Genomic DNA, 12,098 nt, shown 5'->3' with positions numbered 1-12,098 from the left:
TGGTTTCTTTTTGTTGCCAAAATGACCAAAACGGGTTTTTATTTTTAGCATTTACCTTTCTTCTAATGTTTTTTAACCTTTAGAGAAAATTTTACAACATTAAAACATAGATTCAAGGTTCAGTGAGAATAATTTTTGAAATTATATAACCAAAACAATTTAAATACTTTCTGAATACACAACAACAATACCATGAAATGAAACATCATCAAGTGATACTCCAACATTTTGAAAATATGACACTAAAATTATCTATATAAATCTTGTATACGAACGTTTACCATTTTCAAAACGGATCACCACCGTCTAAAAGTCATATATAAACTATTTTTTTGTAACATTTAAAGAGTAATAAATAATCAAAGATATATATATTTTTTTTGGCTAATCCAACAAACCATTGTTCTTGACTTCATAATCTTTGAAAAAGATGCAGATGCAACTCATGCAAAGATGATACTGGAGAAAGCCAATCTTTTCTTCATTTCTTTCTTCTTCTTCTTCTGATATTATACTTGCAAGAATGCTTCTATGTACAGTTAGAGAAACTTAATACTTGATTATTATTATGCTTCTTTATGTCTGTCCATCAGCTAATCAAAACTCAAGAGTTTTCTTATTACCTGCATAAAAGAATACATTTTAGAATTATATTACTCAAGGAAACAGATAAAACATTTCCCATTTTACAATTTTACTCACCTTTAATTATGTAAAAACACTAAAAATGTCGAACAAACAGGCCTGTGGTCAGAAAACCTCGACTCCCAACGTGTATATGACTTCTGATGTATTCCCTCTCCATACCACAATATTCTATCACACCTGAAAATTTTAGGTTCTTGATTAATGTTACTTATTGAAATTTGCATTATAAAAGATTTTCTTTATAGGTTTTGTAGCCTAAAAAGTAATCTTTTTTTGACTTCTAAATTCTAACATGATATTGGCTCATTACCATGCTGGTGTTCTTCTTTTGCTCTTTGATTTTATGGTGTCTCCAGCATACAAATCTGAATTGTAGGAGTATTTGTATGTTGGTGGAAAGAAGATCTTCCCCTCTTTCCAACCTTTGAATACTCTCCCAGCTTCCCTTTCCATTTTAAGCTGTCCAAACATCCACAATATAAACAAAAAGAAAAAGTTTAAAAAAAAAAACAAAAAAGATTTTCGATTTAGTCGCTACACTTTCTTTTTTACAAGAAACTCGATCCAAATGTTATAAATTATTAAACAAATGCATTACTACAAAAAAAGTTATTCTCCCAACAACCCCTGAACTGGCCCACACTGTCTTTACCAGAATACAGTCCACATTGGAACTGAAACTTTCACACTGTGACTACCGAGGCATATAAGAAGTGGTTAAATTATTAAACAAAGTATGGGAAATGAACATATGGAAGTACCTGATCCTTATTAAGAAGGGCATCCCAGTCATTTTGCTCCAAAAATTTCTTGGTTTCATGGTAACTAAGGGCGATTCGGTAGTTTAAATCACCTAACCAAATGACTCGGCTGGAGAAATTATCAGAACATAAGATTACATTTGGATTTTTATAAGTCTTGATATATAATCAAGAAGATAAAAAAGAAAGATTCTTACTCATGTTCTAAAATTTTGTCTGGCACCTTAGCATTGGGTGTTCTGCAAATCTTTGGAAATTGTGTGCTTTTAAGTATCTCAATAACATCTAAATTCCTTCGAAGCTCATCCCCTTCTTTCTCTCCTGATGCCAAGTGACTACATACGAAGCAAAAGCTTGTTTGCTTGAAGGTCATGCTCACCGAAATACAACCCTGTAAACAATTAAATTACCAAAAAAAAAAAAAAACTTTCAACTAGGTTTACATCAAAAAGCTTCAAAATTTGTGATATATATCGAACAAAGTTGAAAACTTTATTCATCATACATCACAACTTTCAACTTTGTGGAATAAAGCTTTGAACTTTGTGTGTATATGAAATAAAGCTTTGAGCTTTGTGGTTTACGTGTGATGTATATCGAATAAAATTTTGAACTTTGTCACGTCTATCCAATATAACGATGAACTGTGTGATGTATATCAAATAAAGCTTTGAATTTTTGTGATGTATATCGAATAAAGCTTTGAACTTTGTGAGGTATATCAAATAAAACTTTCAACTTTGTGATGTATGATGAAAAAAGATTTAAACTCTGAGATGTATATCAAAAAAAGATTTGAACGTTGAGACATATATTTAATAAAGCTTAGAACTTTGTGATGTAAATCGAATAAAGCTTTGAACTTTGTGATGTATGTGAAATACAAATTTGATCTGTGTGATGTATATTGAATAAAGCTTTGAACTTTGTGATGTATGTCAAATATAAATTGATCTGTGTGATGTATATTGAATAAAGCTTTGAACTATGTGGATTATGTTTGATGTATATCAGATTAAATTTAGAACTTTGTGATGTATTTAAAGAAAAAAAGCTTCAAGATATATCAACTATTAACATACCTTATTCCCAAGATAACCCAAAATCCCACGACTTATGCAAGAAGTTCTCAAGTGGCCTATATATGGAACAAGCTCCTTTTTAACCCAAATTGTGACGAAAATGCCCACCATTTGCTTGCTCTTTATAAGACAATATCTCAAATGTTGATTCTTTCCAGTTGGTGGAGGTGCAGCGGTAGTAACATCAGGCGCCACCATGTTAGGGGTAGTATCGTCTTCTTCTGATGAAGAGGGATCATCATAATTGTTTGACTTTGACTTTTGACATGCGAAACATGAATCCCTTCCATAATAACTCTTTCTTTCAGGCTCAACAATGGTGCAATTGCAGCTCTTGAATCTTCTTCGACTCTCTGATCTAAAAGATCTACTTGCGGATTTGAGTGATGTTCTTTGCAAGAACATCGAAGATTTTCTTTCAAAAGAATTGGAATTTGTATTTGTTCTATTTAATGCGTAATAATCTTTATTAGATTGTTTGTTGAGAGATTGACTAATCAACGAGAGCCATTTTGCTGCAGAACCGTTGTCTTCTATTACTAACACATTTCCAGCGTTTAATGGGACTATTTCCTGAAAACTGATCACATAAAACATTTTTTTTTTAAATCGTTGGATTATAAATTAAGAGAAGATATAACAAATTAACAATATGTATTATATACGCACCCAAGAATGTATATATCTGATTGACAATTGATTTGTAGAAGGTTATCAAGATCGAGATCACTAGAAGGTGATTTTCCTGCTACATTCCAAGTTGCTGTAAACACCCTACAGAAATGAATCATGAAAACATGAATAAATTTACAAAATTATCAAAAAAAGTGTAAAAAGGATATAAAGATGAAATTGGAACCTGAGGGATTGAACATCATGACTAATTGCCATTGAATCACTTAGTAAGTTAGTGCAATCCAACACACCAATCCTGCTAGCTGCATAAGTATGGTGAATATAAAGATGATAATGGATATAACGATTAAAGAATATATATATGGATATAAAGATTATAAAAGATATTATATGGTCTTCTTGAAGGCATCAAGTGACAATGGAATGGATGTCTTTCTGTGTTGCTTAGAGAGGTCAAAAAGCAAAAATTTGAACATATTCTTCGCTTTTTTCTTTACTTCAACTTGTAATATTCCTCATTATCTTATCTTCAAACAATTAAATTCTGGTCTCTAATTCGCAGATATTTGGGAGAGACTTTGACCAAAGTTTAAATATCACACAACTTTTAACCCAAAAGAAGAATTCAACAGACAAAAGGACAAGTTGGATGCTCGAGAAATAAACAACCTGTGGGATCAAAAGAATTTTTCAATACTTTTCCTTCGTCTCCGTTGTTCAGCTTCATTGACAAAATTTTATGAATAAAGGACTGAAATCATCGACATCATCATCATTATTATCGTCATGATGCATCAAAAGAAAAGGGATAACACAATCAGAGAGAATGAATGAATAAAATAAGGATTGAATTAGTGAATCGAAGTCATTATGCAAACCTTTTTGATTTCTTCAATTTTCCCAGTCATTTTTCACATGGGTATGATATATGAATTATGATCCAGATTCGGAATCACAATTCTTCAACTGAAATATCAGATTCAATTCAGAATACATACAAAATTGGAAACGAAAATACACCTAACAATAAAGAAATCAAAGATGAATGAATTTCATATTAAAAAATTGGAAAAGGAAAGAAACCCGCAGAAACCATGTTTCCTGATTTCTGGAAACAAAAAGTTGGCTCACGATACGGAGACATTGAAAACCCCACATGGGTTTTCAAAAAGGAAGTCAACTCGCTGCAATTTTTATGTGGGGTTTAATGCGTTTATGAAGAAAACGAGGGAGATAGGTGGAGAGGGGACCTGAAAAACATTCTGTACTTCCTTCCACAAGCTGTTGAATCTGAACTTTTTTCTTCAAATCAACCTGCTTCTGTTGATGCATTAAAACTTTAAAAGGGATGTTTAATTGATTTAATTGAAGGAAAGTCGTTCTGAATTGAAAGAATACGTCAAATTTGGGAATATATATGACATATCACATATCCCTGCTTAATTCAACTGTTCTTGGTTTTGTGCCAACAAGATGTGTGAAAGAACGCGATGTAATTTTCATTCATACCCTTTTAGTGTTGTTTTATTTCACATAGACCCTAAATTATATGAAATTGTTTATAAACAAAAATGATAAACGAAATATCTATAAATATTAAATAGTATCAATTGATCACATACTTCCAAGCTAACTATGTATATGTTTATTGAAATCGTGACCATGTCTTCTTCAAGCTGTTTTAAGACTTATATAATCTAATTAATAAATATACAACTTTAAGGGAAAAAATATTATATTATTTTAAAGTGAATTCTCTTATATTTTTATGAAATTCTAATTTAAGGCTTTCTAGCTTAAAAAAAATACCTATTTATTTCATTCAACCATTAAAAAAACTATTAGATTATCTTTTTTTTAGTAATCCTTATATTCTCTAAAATTTTATGATTTAAGAGATTATAACCAACAATTTTTGAGAAACTTACCTATCATTTATGGTTATATGAGGTTTATTGGTCTCAAGAAATCTTAAATTAGACAATCTCATAGAAAATAAGAGTTTTAAACATTAGAAATATAATATAATGGCTTTTTATGATTTTTTTTTAAATTTAGTTTTTATAATTAGGGTTAATCTCATAAAAGGCCTTATATTTTATGTTTTTTTATCGGAATCTTTTAGTCGTTTTCTTCCAAAGAAATCGTAGAATGTAATGATTTTTTCAGGAAAAACTAAAAAAATTTAAGGTTTCGAAACACTTAAAAGGTTAAGGTTTATTTCCGGAAAAAAAAAAGACAAAGTTGAGAATTTTCCTGAAAAATTAAAAAATATAATGTCTTTCTAATAAAAAGGTTTGAAATTTAATTCGGAAAACACATAAAATATATTTTTTATGATTAACCCTTATAACTACTAATACAAATTTTATCTGCCTTTAAAAAAAAGTTATTATCTAAGTATAAAGAGTATAAAATATGTAAAAAAAAAAAAGATGGGGCTTGTTGAGTAAAAAGGGGAAAGTGAGTTGGCTTGACTAACCGGGAATCATTGAAAAGCGAAAACTAGTTGGGGGTTCAATTCACAAGAAATCCATCGAAGTGGGTGGTCCAAATCACACACAACGTGCAAGGCTTAAACCCTCTTTTTTCCTTTTTTAATTGTATGACAAATTAATATTTATTTTTTTTTTAATTTAGAAAAATGCATTTAGGATATTATTAGATCAATGTGAGCAAAACAATATACACGTGATGTTCATGTTCATGCCAACTATTATAATTAGCGTGTCATATTATAATATTATAATTGGGTGTTGCTAACAAGACACCTTTTAGATATTTATTGATATCTTTATAAAAAATTAACTGTTTATAATCATTTTTTCCGAAAAATAATGTAATTTTACTCAATAAAAATATTTAAAAAATTAATTAAGGTGTCCATATTGCAATATTTGGTGTTTTTTTAGTCAACCACATTATAATTAGAGGATTTGTCGCTAAACATATTTAAAATAGAAAAAAATACTTTTTAATTTTAAATTTTATAAATTATAGTTTAATTAGCGGTACAAAACTATGATAAAATTGTTTTTGAAAAAAATCACATACAAACATTAATTTTAGCTTTATATAAGTGTGTAACTGAAAATAAATTGAAAATCTAATTAAATAAACTTAGCCAAACACCCTTTTAGTGTAGCTAAGTTTTAAATTAGCCTATCTTTGTCTAATTTTCTATAACAAGATGAGAAAAGAGATAAATTGATTTTTTCTTTTATCTTTTTATTTATTCATTTTAGATTTAATAACAACATACATTATATTTTTATATTTTTTATTATCTAGTATTAGAAATGACAAGTTAGTTTTTTCATGTTAAGTAGCATAAATAAGATTATATATGATTATATCTGAAATTCATCTACACAAAAACTATAAAAGATATATGTTTGTATATCTAGTTTATTTAAACAAAATATACAATATAAACATGTTTTTATTTTAAACCCATTTAAATAAAAACTAGAATACAATTACTATTGGGCGATTAACAACTTCATGCTCTTACGGTCGTGAGTTAAGTTGCAAATAGTCTTGTATGACTCTTTTTGTAACTTATCTTAGAGACAACATTTTCTCAAATATTGGGAAGCTATAGAAATCTATCTAGAAGTTGTAAGTATTTTCTAAATTTTTGGTTATTTTCATTTTCACAACATATTTAGATTTTCGCAAGAACTTATATATATATATATATATATATATATATATATATATATATATATATATATATATATATATATATATATATGTGTGTGTGTGTGTGTGTGTGTGTATAAAGAGAGGGGGGGGGGGGGGGGGGGGAAGAAAACTAGGTTCAAATATTTCTCACATCTATTATGTGCTACAATGTACCAATAAGAATTTAATAAAAATTAAATTATTATTTAATCAAATAAAGATAGATATTAAATGATTCCATAATTATATATGTATTAAATGATATACATAATTATAATTCATTTTTTATGGAAACTAATTGCATTCATTGTTAATATCATCAATAATATTCTTTTAGAATGACCTCTCATCTAGGTTTTCATATATGGGTTCGTATTTTATTTCATGACCTACTCACTCAAAATACAACAAAGTTGTATTGAACATGGAGAACGAGAGTATATTCTAGTAAATTTTGAGAGTATATTCTAGCAGAATTAGAGTGTATTCTAGTATAATACACTCTTGTTCTTCATATTCCATGCAATTTTTTTGTATTTCAAGTGAGTGGATCCATAAACAAAACACAAACCCATACACGAAAACATAGATACAGATTCTTTATGAAAAAATGTTATTGCTGACATTAATGATGAATTTAATTAGTTTCTATAAGAAAAGAATTATAATTATAGATATCATTTAATATCTATCTTTATTTAGTTAAATAATTATTTATTTTTACTAAATTCATATTGGTGTATCCTAGTCCTAGCACATAATAAATAAGAAACACATGAACCTAGCTATATATATATATATATATATATATATATATATATATATATATATATATATATATGCTTAGGTTATTTTGTTTTTACTAAGTATTGTGTGCCAGAATGCACAGATCTGGACCACCGGATGAAATTAATCAATGGACATGATTTGGGAGTGTATGATATTACAATGGGGTAACATGTACCATATAATCACACATTTTTTTAGCAAAAAGGTATTTTGGACAATTAACTACATTTATAAAAGGAAATTTTTGGATTTTTAGGGATGATTAATTTTCCTAATTTAAAAAAATCTGAATTTTTTAATTAATTCAATTTTAATTCTAACGTAGTTTGTAAACATAACCGATTTTATTCTGTCAGGATATTTTTTGTTAGAATGATGCTCTTTCAGAATTTTATTCTAATAGAATACTATTGAAGGAAAAAAAAATCTTGAATCATATGTTGAAAAATAACAAACATTCTAATATATTCTTATACATCCGAACTTAAATACAAATTCATACATATTCTTACATACTATAATCCTTATACATTTTAATATAATTATACATATTCTAAAAGAATCTCAACAAAAATGATTAAAATTCTTAAAAATAACAACATTCTTAAATTGTGAGTATGATCAAACTTTATTCATTCTTCAAGTTATTCATATTAGGTCTTCAACGCCTTCTTCCAGCCATTCCTATCACGAATACAACAAAAACTAATAATTGTTAAAGACATGTTACTTGCAATTAACTATCAATTAATATATTTTGGTATAATACATACAATATGACAGAATACATATAATACATTCTGGCAGAATACATTGATTTTATTCTAGTAGAATACATTCTGATAGAATACATATAATACAGTTGTAACATCCCATGTTCGAAGGACTACAACTCAGTCAATATTAATCCAATTAAAATGAGATTGGAACCTAACTTGTATCTAACACAAAGGAGAATATGCAGAAAAAAATTTCAGATCATTCCAAGCTAGTATGAGAGATATATGATAGTTCAAAGATTACAAAAAATTGGTTGAAATATTTTATTCAAACATTTGGCAGGCAAAATTAGATGCTCATATCTTTATACTCCATTTGATGAAAAATACAACATATGTAATTAATAAATACATGAATGTGACTAAATTTACAAAAAAAAAAGTGTATACCTTCAAATACTAACAAGTAATTTGAGATTCCATGCCATAAAATCGAGATTCCATTATGACAGAATTAAATCTTGATCTTCCATTCTGATAGAATTGTTGTCAGATACACTCATAATCAAAATTTTGTGGTAATTACCAAATCGAGACCATTGGTCTGTACATAAAAATTACACTGTTAATTTTTCGAAGTTCTGGTTGGAGCAAAAGGCATCAGATTTCTTGCTGGAGAGAAATTAAAAAATTAAATATTATTAACTATTTTTTCATTGAGGCAATTTATCGAACACATGGAGTCCATGACAGAATCATATCAAACATATCAGAAAAAAAAAACGAGATTTACTTGGATTACAGAAATATATGAAGTCAAAGAAGGATAAAATAGAAATATATGAAGTAAAAGAAGGAGAAAATAACGAACCTGATGAATCTAAACTTCAGATTGTGAACTTGATTGCGACCAGCTAAGAAAAAAACCTCTAAAATCGAAGATTTGACATTTAGAAAGCCATCTAGAAAAGTGTTCAAGGAAGTGTTGGTCTTTATTTCACGAACAGTTGTGTTCACAATTGCACGATAACATGAACGAAAGTTAAAGAAGGATGGAGGACAGGTGACGAGACAGGTTGCTGGGATGAGTGAAGTTATGGCCGACTTCCTTGATTTTCTTTCCTTTTGTAGGTGAAGAAGAAGAACTAACATGAGATAAAAGAGAGAGGTCAAACCTATTTATTTTGTTTCCTTAATTGCAGGGATTTTATTAAATGATCTCATTAATTAAAAATGCAAAAAACCAGAAATACCCTTTTTGATTTAATTAGATATTTAATTATTTGCTAATTTCTTATTGGTGCATACATGCACACAATAGTTGCTAAAAACATTTGAACCTAGCTCTCTCTCTCTCTCTCTCTCTCTATATATATATATATATATATATATATATATATATATATATATATATATATAAGGTTCAAATGTTTTTAGCAAATAGTGTGTGACTAAATGCACCAATGAGAATTCAAGAATAATAAATCATTAAATAAATTAAAAAAGGGTATAATGGTAAACTTCCTATATCTAATTATGGTAAAAAAATAATTCAATGAATATCTCCTTAATTAGTTTAACCCTACAAAGCCCACATCCCTAACCTTAAAGAGTACAGCGGCTTCCTTAAATCATCAATATCTCAGTTCCTCCTTTCCACCAGAAATCATCGATACCTCAATTCCTCCTTTCCACCAGAAATCGATTCTTTCACAGCTGCATGTTCGTCGACCTATTATGATCAGAAAGAGGCTAAAAGTGAGGGTTCGGTGGTGCTGGTGGATCGCTAGCATAGGCGATGGAGGGAGGCCGGCAGTGCAGGGCTGCTCCCCTCGACTCCATTCTTCTTCTTGTCCGATTGTCTTGAAACACAAGGGTGGTTGCAAATTGGGAGTTGTAAGGCGACAGTAAGTCATACGGGGTGGTGGCAATCACCAGGTGGGTGGAATCGGCGATGGAGGAAGTTGTTCGACAATGATTCAATCAATAGGTAAAGGCTCCTTCTTTTCTTTTTGTTCTTGTTTGATTTGACAGAATTACATAGGTGTTCGTTTGATTAAGAATCGATGGATGTTTGTAGAAATGTCTCAAAGAGAATTTGGCAGCTTTGTTGAAGAAATGACCTGAAAGAAATTTTGATTTCTATGTTGCACGCCAGGTGTTTGTAGAAATGCCTCAAAGAGTATTTCTTTTATTTTCTTCATTAAACTTTTTGATATGTTTTTTTGTTGTTTTATTAACTCCTTATTTGTTAATTATCTGAGTAACATCAATCTTTGCTATTGCTATTTGATTTTTTTAATCAATTTAGGGTGAAGATTTGATTAAGGGTTTATAAGAGACTTTCACAAATTTGAGACATTTTAGAACTTAAACATTGTATGAATGAGAAAACTCTTCTCAAAAGCATTTGTAATCACCTGATTAAATAAGCAATATGTGGAAAATATCAAAAATCTAACCTTCTAATATTTGAAAATTATTAAACTTAACATATTCCACTGTTTACAATTTTATAATCTTGATTTAGTAGCAAATTTTATGTAATCTATCAGAATATTCTATGTATTCTTCCAGAATATATAAAATGCTAGGAATTGCAAGTAACATTATAGTAATTATGACAGAATGCATTTATACATTCTATGCTTTAGAATGTTTATATATAGAGAAATACGATTGCAAATGGAAAATCACATGCTTTTAATTCTTTATAGTGGCATGTAAAGTTATAACTAGCATATTTTATTCTATGTATTCTGCAAGATTGTATTCTATGTATTATGCAAGATTATGTTCTGTATATTCTACCGGAATGAATTATATGTATTCTCCCAGAATGTATAAATTAATAGGAATTGCAAGCGACATGTTTTTAACCATTATTAGTTTTTGTTGCATTTGTGATAGGAATGGTTGGAAGAATGGCTTGAAGACCTGATAAGAATGACTTAAAGAATGAGCCAAAGATTGATGACACTCACAGTTTAAGAATGTTCTTATTTTTTAAGAATTACACTTGTATTTATTCATTAACTGTATATTCAAGAATACTGATTTTTTTATGATATTCTTTTAGAATATGTATAAATATATTACAATGTAGAAGGCTATTAGTATGTAAGAATATGTATGAATTTGTATTTAAGTTCGAATGTATATGAAAATATTAAAATGTTGTTATTCTTCAACTAGGAGTTCAAGAATTCTGTTATTCTTCGTTAATATTCTACTAGAATTAAACTCTGAAAGAACATAATTCAAACAAAAATTCATTCTGACGGAATAAAATCGGTTATGTTTACAAATTATGTTTAGAATTAATTAAACTTAATTTAAAAAATTCAGATTTTAAAATTAGAAGTGTTAATGATCCCTTAAAATCCGAAAATTACCTTTTTTAAAATAGGTTAATTGACCAAAATACCCTTTTTCTGAAATCTGTGTTATTATATGGTACATACTACTCTATTGTAATATCATAGACCCTCAGATCATAATCATTGATTTTATTCATCCGGTGGTCCAGATCTGTACATTCTGGCACACAATAGTTAGTAAAAACAAAATAACCTAAGCCTATATATATATATATATATATATATATATATATATATATATATATATATATATATATATATATATATATATATATATATATATATATATATATATGGTCTGGTTCGGTGAGGACTCAAAAAATGGTGAGGACTATGAGGACAATTCTTCACCGCCCATTTTGTTACGGGTACAAACCTCAAACCTAAATACTTGGT

At 28.5% G+C, this 12,098-nt stretch overlaps 1 protein-coding gene across 1 annotated transcript; it reads right to left on the bottom strand.

Annotated features, from left to right (window-relative positions):
* Positions 1–226: 226 nt before the first annotated feature.
* LOC111909690 (type I inositol polyphosphate 5-phosphatase 10) lies at positions 227–4,614 on the bottom strand. Its single transcript, XM_023905469.1, has 11 exons — positions 4,378–4,614; positions 4,006–4,093; positions 3,797–3,878; positions 3,351–3,429; positions 3,161–3,265; positions 2,492–3,071; positions 1,607–1,800; positions 1,410–1,518; positions 959–1,107; positions 703–825; positions 227–623 (listed from the first exon to the last, which is right to left on the bottom strand). Exons 2-10 carry the CDS (start codon positions 4,033–4,035, stop codon positions 705–707), a joined length of 1,449 nt encoding a protein of 482 aa, XP_023761237.1. The 5' UTR covers positions 4,036–4,093; positions 4,378–4,614; the 3' UTR covers positions 227–623; positions 703–704.
* Positions 4,615–12,098: the final 7,484 nt, after the last annotated feature.

The sequence above is a fragment of the Lactuca sativa genome, chromosome 2 (assembly GCF_002870075.4).
Source record: "Lactuca sativa cultivar Salinas chromosome 2, Lsat_Salinas_v11, whole genome shotgun sequence".
Taxonomy (NCBI): domain Eukaryota; kingdom Viridiplantae; phylum Streptophyta; class Magnoliopsida; order Asterales; family Asteraceae; genus Lactuca; species Lactuca sativa.
Note: the sequence above shows the minus strand (reverse complement) of the source record. Positions and strands in the feature narration are given on the sequence as shown.